The sequence below is a fragment of the Serpula lacrymans genome, assembly GCF_000218685.1.
Source record: "Serpula lacrymans var. lacrymans S7.9 unplaced genomic scaffold SERLAscaffold_22, whole genome shotgun sequence".
Classification (NCBI taxonomy): domain Eukaryota; kingdom Fungi; phylum Basidiomycota; class Agaricomycetes; order Boletales; family Serpulaceae; genus Serpula; species Serpula lacrymans.
The window spans coordinates 71,980-87,364 of record NW_006763311.1 but is presented as its reverse complement, the minus strand read 5'-3'; the positions used below and the strand labels follow the sequence as shown (position 1 = coordinate 87,364).

At 45.0% G+C, this 15,385-nt stretch overlaps 6 protein-coding genes across 6 annotated transcripts; 4 read left to right on the top strand and 2 right to left on the bottom strand.

Moving 5' to 3' along the window:
* Positions 1-1,395: 1,395 nt before the first annotated feature.
* On the top strand, positions 1,396-2,136 carry SERLADRAFT_353358 (uncharacterized protein; the record flags this gene model as incomplete). Its single annotated transcript, XM_007324764.1, has 1 exon — positions 1,396-2,136. A coding segment is annotated over one exon (741 nt), but the record flags the coding sequence as incomplete, so codon positions are not given.
* A 728-nt stretch (positions 2,137-2,864) lies between these two features.
* SERLADRAFT_404294 (uncharacterized protein) lies at positions 2,865-3,248 on the top strand (the record flags this gene model as incomplete). Its single annotated transcript, XM_007324763.1, has 1 exon — positions 2,865-3,248. A coding segment is annotated over one exon (199 nt), but the record flags the coding sequence as incomplete, so codon positions are not given.
* Positions 3,249-4,463: 1,215 nt separating this feature from the next.
* SERLADRAFT_404293 (uncharacterized protein) lies at positions 4,464-5,129 on the bottom strand (the record flags this gene model as incomplete). Its single annotated transcript, XM_007324762.1, has 2 exons — positions 4,464-5,013; positions 5,068-5,129. 2 exons carry the CDS (start codon positions 5,079-5,081, stop codon positions 4,842-4,844), a joined length of 186 nt encoding a protein of 61 aa, XP_007324824.1.
* Positions 5,130-5,296: 167 nt separating this feature from the next.
* SERLADRAFT_404292 (uncharacterized protein) lies at positions 5,297-5,455 on the top strand (the record flags this gene model as incomplete). Its single annotated transcript, XM_007324761.1, has 1 exon — positions 5,297-5,455. A coding segment is annotated over one exon (159 nt), but the record flags the coding sequence as incomplete, so codon positions are not given.
* A 5,573-nt stretch (positions 5,456-11,028) lies between these two features.
* SERLADRAFT_412235 (uncharacterized protein) lies at positions 11,029-11,933 on the top strand (the record flags this gene model as incomplete). The annotated part of the gene is made up of 3 exons (XM_007324760.1): positions 11,029-11,192; positions 11,380-11,395; positions 11,493-11,933. 3 exons carry the CDS (start codon positions 11,029-11,031, stop codon positions 11,931-11,933), a joined length of 621 nt encoding a protein of 206 aa, XP_007324822.1.
* Positions 11,934-12,401: 468 nt separating this feature from the next.
* Positions 12,402-13,624, bottom strand: SERLADRAFT_444119 (uncharacterized protein; the record flags this gene model as incomplete). Its single annotated transcript, XM_007324759.1, has 6 exons — positions 12,402-12,553; positions 12,607-12,784; positions 12,836-13,108; positions 13,161-13,190; positions 13,252-13,440; positions 13,490-13,624. The coding sequence occupies 6 exons, from the start codon at positions 13,622-13,624 to the stop codon at positions 12,402-12,404; spliced, it is 957 nt and encodes a 318-aa protein (XP_007324821.1).
* Between the last annotated feature and the right edge of the window lie 1,761 nt (positions 13,625-15,385).

Genomic DNA, 15,385 nt, shown 5'->3' with positions numbered 1-15,385 from the left:
GTCGCCCATGTTCATCGCTGTCCCATTCACTTGGGTACACTTATCATTTGTCCATCGTCTTCGCTACAGCTACACCTACCACACGCTGCCTGGGACTCACTTGTTCCAAATTGGAACTACTCCTCTCCCTCCCTCGTTTGATCAGGTGGTCCAACACAACCAGTCCATTGGTAAGGCCATGGAACTGTCAGATTTGGACTAGGTGGTGGACCGGTGGCTCCAGTTTCTTTTTTTTCAGCAGAACATTCATTTACAGTGCGATTATTTTTGATTTTTGAATCATTTTTATGGACACATATTTTTTTAGAATGCCTGACTGACAATAAAGGAACTGTGTTGATACTGATAGTGTTTTGCCTTGCTCTTTTTTTACTGCATCTTCCCATGACATCATGATTTTCCTGCTCTCTTTTTGCTATTGGACTTTACTTTATGGCTGTACAAACCTGTGATATTACTCACAGCATTTATTGTTCTATCCCTTTCTTTTCTTTTTTTGACAATCTTATCCTGTACTACCTACGCAGGATTTGTCAGCGTACATTCCTTCCTTCATATTCTTTCTCATTCTTTTTGCACAGCTATACTGTGCATAGCCTACTTCTCTTTTACTATATAAACCCCTGTATTTTACCTTGTAAAAACAACAAGAACTCGATTCCAGACTTCTTCTCTAATCTTAAGTCCACTTCTTACTGCTACTTGTGATCCAGTGTGGTCACAACACTTCCCACTTCTACCACTGTTAACTGCTGTCATCGTCACTCGTCACTTTTGAAAGTGATTGTCATCCCTTTCGATTAGAGTCCTTCTGAGCACTACAGTTTGTGCGTCAGGAGCCTGCTATCACTGGGAACCTCGTCACCTCGTCATCCTCATTGTTCTCAAACCTACCTTGTGCTACGATTAGCAAGGTAGTGCTCGTCTATACTCGCCACAAACCCCCTATCTTTCTATAAATTCAACTATCCCTCCTCCTCAAAACCCACACTCATACACCACTGGGTTTTACTTTGAAGGATCTTTATACGTACCACCCCACGAACAACCAGACCACTCCACTGTTCTAGGAGGCAAAGCCCATAAACAAGTTCCGTGGAATCTGGGAGGATTGTGTGTTAGTTTGTTTTGTGTGTGGTTTTCTAACAACAGTTCTCATCATCGACAATTGGAGCCCACCGCGAGGGGTGGTTTCCTTCAAGCTAAATACCAACCATTTCATCGCCATCACTGTCTAATTTATCATCTACACCTTCTATCTCACCCACTGCTTTATCTGTCCCATCCCTCTCTTCCAGTAACTCAATTTCTGTACCAGCTTCTACTCAGCAAGCTTCGCGTTTACCCCCTATACTTTTCACTATGAATCAACCTACTACTCTCTCAGTCATCACTATGCCAATTCCTGGCACTCGTTATGCTCCTAAGAAGTTCAAGGGAGACTATACTCGTGTCAGGGATTTTGTTCTCCACTATGAGCGCATCTGTCATGCAAACAATGTCACTGCTGACGATGAAAAATGCTCAAGCATTCTCCAATACTGCTCCACATATGTTCGCGAAATTATTGAAGGAATGAAGCACTTCATTACGCCCTCATGGAACAGTCTCAAAGACGAAATTCTCCAGTACTTTGATGCTGCAAAAGCAGAGGCCAAATTTAAAGAGCATCATCTTAAACAGCTGGTCGATGCTTCGCACAAGAAGAAAATGGGCTCTCTGGACGATTTCAAGAGCTACATGAGGAAGTATGTTCGTGTTGGAGGATGGCTTCTTGCCAAATCCAAAATCACTCAGGACGTATTCAATCGCTTCTTCTGGAAAGGACTACCCAAAATCCTTCGTCATCGCGTTGAAAATAGACTTCTACAGAGAGATCCTACCCTTGATCTCTCCCAGCCTTTTGTCTTTGATGATGTTGTCAAGGCTGTAGAGCATGTCCTTCGCAGAGATCGCTTTGATGATGAAGATTTTGACTCTGATGATTCGGATTCAGACTCGGATTCAGAAAACTCTTCCAGTTCTTCGGACAATTCTTCTGACTCTGACAAAGAGGAAGAACCACCTCGTTATATCAGGAAAACCACCAAGCAGAAGAAAGACAAAAAGCGCACCTCTGAGACAGAGAAAGAGAGAAAGTTGTTGAGTCCTTCCAAGTCGAAGAAAACCCTTCACTCTTTAGACGAAGAAGAGCACACTGCTGTCAAACAGGATGAAGTAGAAACCCTTATCAAGAAGTTGGGTTCTATGACAATTGAAGATCCTAACTATCCTCTGCTCTACTATCGTGCTATCAAGCTTGACACTGATGCTCGACTTATACTTCACCCTCCCACTTTCATGAACCAGTCAGCCAGACCATCTCGATCCTCTCAAGGAAGCAGCAACTTACCCACTCAGCCTACTGCTCCACCCACTGCCACTCTGCCTACAGCACCTCGTGTTCCCTTCCTTTGCTATGGATGCGGAAAAACTGGTCATGGAGTCAATGAATGTGCAGATATGCTTGACTTACTGTCAAAGGGAATTGTCAAGAAGGATGACACTGGTCGCTTTGTCATGTCTGATGGGTCTAGAATCATGCGATCAAGAGAGGAACCTATAGCAACTGCTGTACATCGCACTATCCCCAAGTCTAACCTCCTCACTACGACTTCTTTTATGTCCATTGCTGAAGTAGCTGACTCTGATTCTGATTCAGATGAAGAGCCTGTCTATGCAGTGGATCGTCCAGACAGAGTGTCTAAGGAGAAGCGCAAGCAAGTCTTTGATGGTGTCTACATTCCTCCTAAACCAGATTGGGCCAAAGCTGTAAAAGGAAAGAAGAAAGAAGAAGAGAAGCCTGCCGTTCCAACCATAGCACCTGCCCCATCAAAGCCACACATCTTTGATATTGCACAGCCTATCTTTGATCCCACTAATGACGATGTAATCATGGAAGATGCTTCCCAAAACACCAAGAAGAATCCCCCTGCCGATAAACAGAAGAAACAGCTCAAGACTTCATCTACTCTTTCACAGAATCTTGACTCCAAAGCCATCATTGATCAAATTCTCAGCACCCCTATCCCACTATCTATTGGTAATGTCATTGGTCTATCAAAAGAAGTTTCCCAGAATCTCCAAGAAATGATGAAACCCAAGCGCGTTAATTTTGGAATAGACAACAAGCCCCAAAGCTTGACAGCTGAATCACTTCTTGCCATCACTCATGCCGACCTCATTCGTGTCCCTGTTACCTCTAATGGCGAAACTATTTCAGCAATTGTTGATTCAGGGTCTGCTCTCAATATAGTCAGTCGCACTATTTGGGAAAATCTCATTCGCCTTCCCATGGATACTAGTATTCGACCTGTAGTCAAAGATGCCAATGGAGGATTTGGTAGACTTGATGGTCTAGTCAACAATGTGGCTTTATACTGCGGAGAAGTCAAAACTTATGCCAATATCTTTGTTGGGAAAGACACTGGATATGATCTACTTCTTGGACGACCATGGACGCATGGGAACTATGTCAGCATTGAAGAGAGACTTAATGGCACTTATCTCGTCTTCAGGAAGGATGGCAAAATCGAAAACCCTGCTCTGGAAGTCAAGGTATCATCAGATCATCGTCCTATTCACTATGTCAAACCAGTATCTGGAGTATCCGATACAGTATCCAGCTTCTTAGTCACGGACTATGACTTCAATGGAGAAGATCTAGATGGAAATACCGGTGAATCGGAAACTGCTGCTGAAAGTGTCACCCCAGAAGAAGAAGCTGTGCCTGTTCCAGATCATTCCCCAATTGGTTCAATCGAAAATTCTAGTACTCTCAGAGCACTGGAAGACCTGGAGACTCGTCTAGAAGAAACTATTGAAGCCTCCATCCCTATCCCCAATGCCAGTACCTTCGAAACATTCTTTGACCATATTCGCTCAATCAGGGAAGATGAAAGGTCTGCTATTTTTGGTCTACTGAACAACCTTCAATATCGTCACAACATGAGCTCACTCTCAATAACTTCAGACTATGTCATGAGAGGACACCATGGCTTCGATGAAAACCACAACCTTTATGCAGATTATGTCCTACTCCATGCTCATTTGCGATTTGACCAGAATCATGGACCTGGAAGAGCACAATCTATTATCAGTCGCTCAGGAACTGCACATATTCGCTTCTTTCCTCAAACAGAGTCATTTCCAATTCCCACTGATGAAGATATAAATGGACCTCCATCACGTGATATGAATGGTCAAGTCAATGTGACGGTGGAGGTAATACAAGAATCCGATTCGGAGCCGATACACAATCATATAAATGGATTAATTAATGATGACTCATCCACTGATTCTGAATCACCACCCCCATATTCGCGTCAACAGTTACCATCAAATATCAGTGACTCACCCCCATCACCATCCTCTACCAATGCTACTATTGCTTCGTCAATTTCTCCTGATAATCGCACACTCATGCACCATAATCGCACACTCATGCATACTATTTGCAATGATAGTCAAGAGGATGAAAGGGAGATTGAATCCTCACTGCCCCTTCACTTATCCTTCTCCACAACAATAGGAGCGGAGCATCAACCTTCCATCAATATATCATCCGATATTACTCCTTATCTTCGAACTTCCATGCATCACTATTATCATTTTCCCACGTCACCATCAGCTCAGCCATTATCAATTATTCACACCAGTGCCAGAAATTCTACCCCGATTCTAACACATCTTCACTCCATCATAAATGCTTACATAGAGCATTACAAGCACCTAACATGTCCTGGCTCGAAGGGTTTCATATTACTAAAGAAGCTCTCATCATCGAGATTGTGGTGGGAGTGTTACTTGTCCTCACCCTTTTCTACGGTTTTGTCTTCCCTCATATTCGCGCTTATTGTCGACAAGAACGTGTTGAGGTTATTCACCTCCACAACAGGACAACTCATCCATCCAGTGCATCCACATTCACCACCAGCACTGAGGTACTTGCTAGTGCCACAGTTGAAGTTTGAGGTAGATGCTGGTGATACATTTCTATATTCCTTTCTTACTTAACACTCCATTCAGCGCTCTTGGACCATATGCCACTTTTTCCCTTTTTCTTCTTTCTTGTTATATATCTATTACTTGAACAAAATGGCCTCTTGGATTTCTATGTTATCCGGTTTTTCCTTCCTTTACTCTTGTACCAACTTCTTTTTCTATTGTCTATGTTCCCCTTTCGTTCTTATCTGATCTTTTTCCTTCCCCCCTTGTAAAACTTCCGACCTCATCCCTATCCTATTCGGTCCGAGATGACGCAAAACTACCACGGCACTTTCCTTCTTTGAACACTTTTTGTTTTAGCCCTAGTTACATGATAGACATTGTGGACCCTATACCTGTACCAGCACCCGATTGGTCGAGTTTTGGAGCTTACAAACGTGTTGATCGCAAAGTCAAACCTGTTCCTGGAGTATTCCCAGAAGACGCACGTGTCACTCGGTCATTTCCAGAAGACCCACTCCTTTCGCTCCCACCCCTTCCTGTCCTTCCCCCAGAATTCATTCCCACGCCGAAGCTCACCAAGGAGCGCCTTTATGACGAAATGAAGCTAAACTCTGATGGATTCTTATGGCCAGAAGAAGAAAAGCTTTTCGCTCACATCATGATACTCAATCAGCGCAGTCTTGCCTTCGAGGAAACTGACAGAGGAACGTTCAGAGAAGACTACTTCTCTCCCTACGTCATACCTGTTCTCCCACATGTCCCTTGGGAATACAAGAACATTCCTATTCCTCCTGGAATCAAGAATGAAGTCATAGAATTGCTCAGAGACAAAATCAAAGCTGGAGTCTATGAGCCTAGCCAGTCGTCTTATCGCTCTAAGTGGTTTTGCGTTCAAAAGAAGAATGGCAAGATTCGCATCGTCCATGATCTTCAGCCACTAAATGCAGTCACTATCAAAGACTCAGGAGTACCACCTATCCTTGACGACTTTGTGGAGCCATTTGCTGGTTCTCAATGTTATACTGTGTTTGATCTTTTTTGGGGATTTGATGCTCGGAAAGTGCACCCTGACAGTCATGACCTTACCTCTTTTCTATCGCCACTAGGACTTCTGAGGATTACTTCTATGCCTATGGGATTCACCAATTCCGTTCCAGAATTCCAGAATTGCATGACTTTCATCTTGCAAGACGAAATTCCGCATATTGCCAATATCTTTGTTGATGACCTCCCAATCAAAGGACCTACTTCTCGTTATGAAGATGCAGATGGCAACCCAGAGACCATTCCTGGCAACCCTGGCATTCGTAGATTTATATGGGAACATGCCATTGACGTTCATCGCATTATGCATAGAGTTGGTCATGCTGGCGGAACTTTCTCTGGAAAGAAGACTCAGTTATGTCGTCCTCAAGTTGTGATTGTTGGACAAGTATGCTGCCCAGAAGGTCGTCTCCCTGACAGTACCAAGGTGGACAAGATTCTTAAATGGCCAATTCTCCAGACTCCCAAAGACGTTCGCAGTTTTCTTGGTCTATGTGGCACAGTTCGCATTTGGATCCGCAATTACTCTGCTCTTGCACGCCCCTTGACAGAATTGTATCGCAAAGGAGCTGAATTTCAATGGGATGAACGCAGACAAGAAGCATTTGATGCTCTGAAGCATGCAGTATCTTCTGCACCAGCACTTCACCCTATAAATTATTCGTCACACAACCCAGTTGTTCTTTCAGTTGATACCAGCAAGATTGTTGTTGGTTTTATCCTCTCCCAGCTTGATGAAAATGGAAGGAAGCGTCCAGCTCGCTATGGCTCTATTCCCATGAATGATAGAGAGGCAAATTACAGTCAACCCAAGCTAGAATTATATGGTTTGTTCAGAGCACTTCGTCATTTTCGCCTTTACATTGCAGGAGTAAAACACTTGCATGTGGAGGTGGATGCCAAGTATATCAAAGGCATGCTCAACGATCCAGATCTTCAGCCTAATGCCACTATCAATCGTTGGATTCAGGGCATCCTTCTCTTTGATTTCAAGCTCATTCACATACCTGCTGATTGTCATCGTGGTCCTGATGCATTATCTCGTCGTCAACCAACAGAGGAAGACTTTGAAGATGCTCAAGAATCAGATGATTGGCTTGATGATATCGCTCTTCTTGTTGATCTTGCCAGACCTCTCCCATATCACCCTATGTCACTCCCTTCGTTCCTTACCAATGATTCTTCTCAGTATGATACCCTTCGTCAAATCTTCCACTTTCTTCAAACTATGGAGCTGCCTATATTTTCCTCTCTTCAAGCTCAAAAGCGTTTTGTCAAGCGATCACTTCAATTCTTCTTGAAAGGAGACAGCATGTTCAAGCGTCGTCACTCTGCTCCTCCTCTCAAAGTTATCTTCAATCCTGACCTTCGACTTCACATCCTTACTGAAGCACATGAAAGGCTTGGTCACAGAGGAGTCAATGGTGTATTCTCTACAGTCAGAGAGCGCTTTTACTGGCCCCATATGTTACAGGATGTCAAGCATCATATTCGCACCTGCCATGAATGCCAGATCCGAAGTGTACGCAAAAGTGAAGTCCCACTTACCATCTCATCACCTCCTACAATCTTCACCAAAGTCTATGTCGACATTATGCTCATGCCCAAGGCCAGAGGATATCGATATCTTGTTGCTGCAAGAGATGATCTGTCACTTGCTGCAGAAGGAAGAGCATTGAAGAAAGCATCTGCACATAATCTTGCTCGCTTTTTCTGGGAAGAAATCATCTGTCGCTATGGAGCTATAGGAGAAGTTGTCACAGATAATGGAAGCGAAGTCAAAGGAGCATTTGAAGAGCTTGTGGAACGTTACCAGATCCCTCATATTCGCATTTCTCCCTACAATTCCAAGGCAAATGGTGTTGTTGAGTGTGGACACTTCGTCATAAGAGAAGCACTTGTCAAGTCCTGTGAAGGGAATGTCGATTTATGGCCAACCAAGGTCCATCATGCCTTCTTTGCAGACAAGGTCACTACTCGTCGTTCTACTGGATTCAGCCCTTTTTATCTGTTGCACGGAGTTGACCCAGTCCTACCATTTGATCTGACAGAAGCAACTTTCCTTGTTCATGGATTCCATACTGCAATGTCAACAGAAGACCTCATTGCTCTGCGCATTCGTCAACTAGAAAAGAGACAGGATGATTTGCAACAAGCTGCACTCACTATACGCAAAACTCGTCTCAGATCTAAAGCCCAGTTTGAGAAACTCTATGCACGAAGGATGTTCAAGAACGAATACCAACCTGGAGAGCTTGTTCTAGTGCGGAATACTCAGGTTGAGAAAGAGCTGGATCGTAAAGCAAAGCCTCGTTACAATGGCCCTTATGAAGTTGTGCGACGTACTAAAGGAGGATCGTATGTTCTAAAAGAAATGGATGGATCAGTATCACGAAGAGGAATTGCAGCATTTCGCCTACTTCCCTATTTCAACCGCCACTCTATGCCACTCTTGGACAAACTGGATGACCATGATAACGACCTAGATGAACCAGAAGATGAACCTGACTATGAGCATAACGACTCAGATGATGAAGATAACGATTAATGACTTACCTGAACGAATTTTATGCTGACATGACCCTTCAATGTGTTGCCATGTTTCATTCCCTATGACCCTACCTTTATGGAAGCAACTGGGGACAGTTGCAATTCCAAGTTGTCCGTGGATGTCATGCACCAAAGTTGATTGGTAGCATGGACAGGTGTCAATAACGAAGCAAATATTCAAAAAGACTCGCCTTTGCGCCACACAGGCACAGTGCCACGTGGAATAGTAATTAATATTGCCCTTTTTGAACTTGTGGCTGATCAGCACCACCTCTATTAGGCAATCCAGTCACGCTCACCTTTGCTTTTCCATCCGGTACTTTCCGCATTTCGGCATTTCGGCAAATTTTTGCGTCGCCACTGGCTACACATTGCATTGCGCCCTCGCTTTTGTCGTTTCCCTTACTCCCCTTCCTTTGCCTAGCCCCACCATGGGCCCCTTCCTCTCCTTTTTATTCTCACCCGACGGTCGTTTCTGGGTCCCCATTTTAGTTCACCTCCTCGTCACCTCCACCCTCCTCCTCCTCATCTTCTTTGCACCCCCACCATTTCTGATGTCACCACTTCCTATCCGCTTCCGTCGCCGATCCGTTGACTACCACGTGCCACTGCTGATATCAGCAAAGCCCCGGCGGCCGGTCCAAATAGGGCAACAGGTCCATCTTCATGACGTCGATCTGCCATCATATACTATCAAAACATCGGTCGCTCGTCTTGCCTGGTTGGAGCGTGGGTGGGTAGTTTTTGAGCTGGAGAAGGTTCATCCCCTTGCGTCGCCCATGTTCATCGCTGTCCCATTCACTTGGGTACACTTATCATTTGTCCATCGTCTTCGCTACAGCTACACCTACCACACGCTGCCTGGGACTCACTTGTTCCAAATTGGAACTACTCCTCTCCCTCCCTCGTTTGATCAGGTGGTCCAACACAACCAGTCCATTGGTAAGGCCATGGAACTGTCAGATTTGGACTAGGTGGTGGACCGGTGGCTCCAGTTTCTTTTTTTTCAGCAGAACATTCATTTACAGTGCGATTATTTTTGATTTTTGAATCATTTTTATGGACACATATTTTTTTAGAATGCCTGACTGACAATAAAGGAACTGTGTTGATACTGATAGTGTTTTGCCTTGCTCTTTTTTTACTGCATCTTCCCATGACATCATGATTTTCCTGCTCTCTTTTTGCTATTGGACTTTACTTTATGGCTGTACAAACCTGTGATATTACTCACAGCATTTATTGTTCTATCCCTTTCTTTTCTTTTTTTGACAATCTTATCCTGTACTACCTACGCAGGATTCGTCAGCGTACATTCCTTCCTTCATATTCTTTCTCATTCTTTTTGCACAGCTATACTGTGCATAGCCTACTTCTCTTTTACTATATAAACCCCTGTATTTTACCTTGTAAAAACAACAAGAACTCGATTCCAGACTTCTTCTCTAATCTTAAGTCCACTTCTTACTGCTACTTGTGATCCAGTGTGGTCACAACACTTCCCACTTCTACCACTGTTAACTGCTGTCATCGTCACTCGTCACTTTTGAAAGTGATTGTCATCCCTTTCGATTAGAGTCCTTCTGAGCACTACAGTTTGTGCGTCAGGAGCCTGCTATCACTGGGAACCTCGTCACCTCGTCATCCTCATTGTTCTCAAACCTACCTTGTGCTACGATTAGCAAGGTAGTGCTCGTCTATGCTCGCCACAAACCCCCTATCTTTCTATAAATTCAACTATCCCTCCTCCTCAAAACCCACACTCATACACCACTGGGTTTTACTTTGAAGGATCTTTATACGTACCACCCCACGAACAACCAGACCACTCCACTGTTCTAGGAGGCAAAGCCCATAAACAAGTTCCGTGGAATCTGGGAGGATTGTGTGTTAGTTTGTTTTGTGTGTGGTTTTCTAACAACAGTTCTCATCATCGACAACGGTTCAGACAGGGAAAGTTCAGACAGCAGAACCTCGCGACCGTATGATGGTCACATGACAGGCGTATATGGGAAGCTGTTCCCACGACCAAATCAGGATATAAGCCCGGGATCATGTGGCACAAACCAGGCAACGATACAGAGCCAAATAAAGCCAAACAAAGACAAAAAAAATGAGATTTTTGCGATAACCACCGAGTCAAAGGGACGACGACTAGGACATATCCCCGGGATCATGTGACACATGCCGGGCAACGATACAGAACCAAATGAAACCAAACAAACACGAAAAAAATGAGATTTTTGCAATGACCACCAAGTCAAAGGGGACAACGATACGAGGTCAAACAGAGCCAAACAAATGCAAAAAAAAACAAGTTTTTCACGATCATCACCAAGTCAAAGGGTTAAGGTTAAGTTAAGGTGGCGATCGAACGAAGCCGCGAAGCGGCTGAGTGAGATCGGTGGGCTGGAGGCGTGATGAAGAGATACCAGACTGCCCTCAATGGAGGTAGATGAGCAGTTTCAGATTTTATTCCTCATCAGTGGTATCTTCAGAGGTTTATATATGCAAACTGGCGAGAGTAGCGGCGCTTTAAATTGCATACTCCGACGGGGTCCTATTATGGACAAGTCCGGAACTTACACGCGTCACCGATCACAAGACCAGTTCGCTTACTACTTGGGCGAGAACCGCTGAGATGGGGGCCGAGATAGGGCGAAATTTAGACTGGGGTAACCGGGCCGGTAGATCTAGACCGCCGTATCACATCGTTCTTTCGCCTAGGTGCTATACTTAGACAAGGGATTACCAATTGCCGAGTCAGCGGTGATTACATGACTCATTCATGCTTAGGGTTTGGGGCCCGCGGGTAAAGATAGCCCGGCATGTGTTCTGAAGCCGCATTAAAGCCGACTGGGCTTATCAGCCAATCATCAAATCGCAAATACAATTGTACCACTTTCTAGACCCACTCTATCTCCCTAGCTATTAGATTCTTCGATTACGACTCGTACTCGAAGGTTGAGACGGTTGAGACGGTTCGGACAGGCTGTTTAGACAGCGGAACGCTCTCCGAGGAGGTTCAGACGGTTCAGATGGACGGTTCAGACGGGCAAGGTTCAGACGGTTCAGACAGTTCAGACAGTTCAGACCGCGGAACGCTCTCCGAGGAGGTTCAGGCGGTTCAGACGGACGGTTCAGACAGTTCAGACAGTTCAGACATGCAAGGTTCAGACGGTTCAGACGGACGGTTCAGACGGGCAAGGTTCAGACGGTTCAGACGGACGGTTCAGACAGGCGAGGTTCAGACGGTTCAGACGGTTCAGACGGGCAAGGTTCAGACGGGCGAGGTTCCGACAGCGGAACGCTCTCCGAGGAGGCTCAGATGGTTCAGACAGTCGGTTTAAACTGTTGAACCATCTCCCAGGAGGTTCAGATGATTCACATGGTTCAGACTGTGGAATCCTCTCTGAGGAGCCTCACAAGGCTCATGGCCAAGGTTTAGACGGTTCAACCAGTCGGTTCAAACTGTGGAACCCTCTCCAAGGAGGTTCAGATGGGTCAGACACACAAGGGTTCAGACCTTTAAGGGTGTTCAGGCGGTTCAGATGGCCATTTATTACTCCCATGTTTATTTGCCGTTCCTTTGTCATTTTGAGCATAACGTGCCATAGCAAATATGAACATGCATCTCCTCGGAGTTACCAATTGGTTTGACTTTACCGCTTATTCCTATTCCGGTGTTCAGCCGTTGATTGTAATTTCAGGTTACGTTTTTTTACCTGTTCAGTCCAAAGATAAGGTACAGGCATCTATGTCAATGGCTATCGAGTTACAATGTATTTATAATTAAAGTCATGAAACCAGTATCCCTATCAAGTACTTAATTTTTTCTTTTGAATTTTACTTAAATCCCAAAGCGTCTCTGCCGCCATAAGAGACATCTCAGCGCACTTAACTCGTGTTGCGAGGAGTTCTTGGAGGTCCATTTTCTCTATCTCCTCCTTGGACGGTGGGGCCCATGAATCTAATAAAGGTTGAAGTACGCTATACATGGCATGCCCAGAAGAGCAACCTTACCTTCGGTCCACTGATGCTTTAATAGTGCTTTTCGAGTCTCCGAGGACCTCCAGTAGCAGCGCGCTCGTTTCCTTTGACATGGTATACATGACGTTCCCCGCGGATTGTCGAATTCCTTCACACAGCACAGCGGCCCTTCTTTCTTCACATCGCTGAGGCATTCCGCACAGGGTATTATCTATATTGCAAAGTCAATTCACTCCAGTACGTTACACAAGTGACCACTCACATAAGGAATTGGTTTTGATTGCTTCTTCGGGGTGATGGTGTCCTTGGAGGGGGTTTCCTTGGCCTTTCCTTTTCCCTTGGAGGGGGTTTCCGCCTCCGTCTTGCCTTTGTCCTTCGACGGACTTGGGACGTTCTGCGCGTACCTTTTTTTCGTGATCACCACTTCCACTTGTCTATATCTCGGCTTGATCCTCTCCGGCTCCTTCTCCCTTTCCTTCCCCTTTGACGAGACTTTCCTGGCCGGGATCCGGATTCGAGGAGGACCCATTTTCGTCTGTTGCGTGTTTAGGTTACATAAATTTTACCCGACAGCGAATTTTACTTACCATTGGTGTTTGTGGTATTTGACCGGGACTCTGTCGTTGTAGTATTCTCGGTCAGCTTTAAAGGCACTTGTGGCAATTCGTCTTGACTTACCTGATATTTCACCGTCGGAGGGACCTCTTCCTCCATGTCATCATCCTCCTCTTCATCTATGGCGTCGTCCTCCTTTGTTTCCATTTCCCGGACATACTCGACCTTCTTCATAAAGGTCTTGTAGAGAGGCATCTCACGGACCTTTGGCATGAGAACCTCAGCTTTATTGAACTCCTGTGACAGCAAGCTCTACAAAGGAAGGTTAGTAAATAAATGCCCAGCGTGATTTTCCGCTCACCTCTTGTTGCCAAAACAGTGCTTTTGCCTCGACATTGCTCGGCTTATTTTTTACTGCTTCCACGGTGGCGTTGAACGGGATCGACCTGATAGTTTTGACAATGTCGGAAAGTTGTTTTTGGAATGCGGAGTTCATGGTAGTTTTGTTGAAGTGACAGCGAGTAAACCCTTGTCCCGTGGAAGGCTTGTTTGTCGATCGGAATTGGCCGGCGGCTGTCAAACAGTATTCTTTCCTATCAATGTCGATGATGAGAACTGCAGTTAGAAAACCACACACAAAACAAACTAACACACAATCCTCCCAGATTCCACGGAACTTGTTTATGGGCTTTGCCTCCTAGAACAGTGGAGTGGTCTGGTTGTTTGTGGGGTGGTACGTATAAAGATCCTTCAAAGTAAAACCCAGAGGTGTATGAGTGTGGGTTTTGAGGAGGAGGGATAGTTGATTTTATAGAAGGATAGGGGCTTTGTGACGAGTATAGACAAGCACTACCTTGCTAATCATAGCACAAGGTAGGTTTGAGAACAACAAGGATGATGAGGTGATGAGGTTCCCAGTGATAGCAGGCTCCTGACGCACAAACTGTAGTGCTCAGAAGGACTCTAATCGAAAGGGATGACAATCACTTTCAAAAGTGACGAGTGACGATGACAGCAGTTAACAATGGTAGAAGTGGGAAGTGTTGTGACCACACTGGATCACAAGTAGCAGAGTAGTGAACTTGAGAGTAGAGAAGAAGTCTGGATTGGATTTCTTGTGTTTTCCTTTCTTTTACAAGGTAAAATACAGGGGTTTATATAGTAAAAGAAAAGTAGGCTATGCACAGTATAGCTGTGCAAAAAGAATGAGAAAGAATATGAAGGAAGGAATGTACGCTGACGAATCCTGCGTAGGTAGTACAGGATAAGATTGTCAAAAAAAGGAAAAGAAAGGGATAGAACAATAAATGCTGTGAGTAATGTCACAGGTTTGTACAGCCATAAAGTAAAGTCCAATAGCAAAAGGAGAGCAGGAAAATCATGATGTCATGGGAAGATGCAGTAAAAAAAAGGGCAAGGCAAAACACTATCAGTATCAACACAGTTCCTTTATTGTCAGTCAGGCATTCTAAAAAAATATGTGTCCATAAAAATGATTCAAAAATCAAAAATAATCGCACTGTAAATGAATGTTCTGCTGAAGAAAAAGAAACTGGAGCCACCGGTCCACCACCTAGTCCAAATCTGACAGTTCCATGGCCTTACCAATGGACTGGTTGTGTTGGACCACCTGATCAAACGAGGGAGGGAGAGGAGTAGTTCCAATTTGGAACAAGTGAGTCCCAGGCAGCGTGTGGTAGGTGTAGCTGTAGCGAAGACGATGGACAAATGATAAGTGTACCCAAGTGAATGGGACAGCGATGAACATGGGCAACGCAAGGGGATGAACCTTCTCCAGCTCAAAAATTACCCACCCACGCTCCAACCAGGCAAGACGAGCAACCGATGTTTTGATAGTATATGATGGTAGATCGACGTCATGAAGATGGACCTGTTGCCCTATTTGAACCGGCCGCCGGGGCTTTGCTGATATCAGCAGTGGCACGTGGTAGTCAACGGATCGGCGACGGAAGCGGATAGGAAGTGGTGACATCAGAAATGGTGGGGGTGCAAATAAAATGAGGAGGAGGAGGGTGGAGGTGACGGAAAAATGGATTAGAATGGGGATCCAGAAACAACCGTCAGGTGAGAATAAAAAGGAGAGGAAGGGGCCCATGGTGGGGCTAGGCAAAGGAAGGGGAGTAAGGGAAACGATAAAGGCGAGGGTGCAATGCAATGTGTAGCCAGTGGCGACGCAAAAATTTGCCAAAATGCCGAAACACGGAAAGTACCAAATCGAAACCAAACGTGAGCGCGC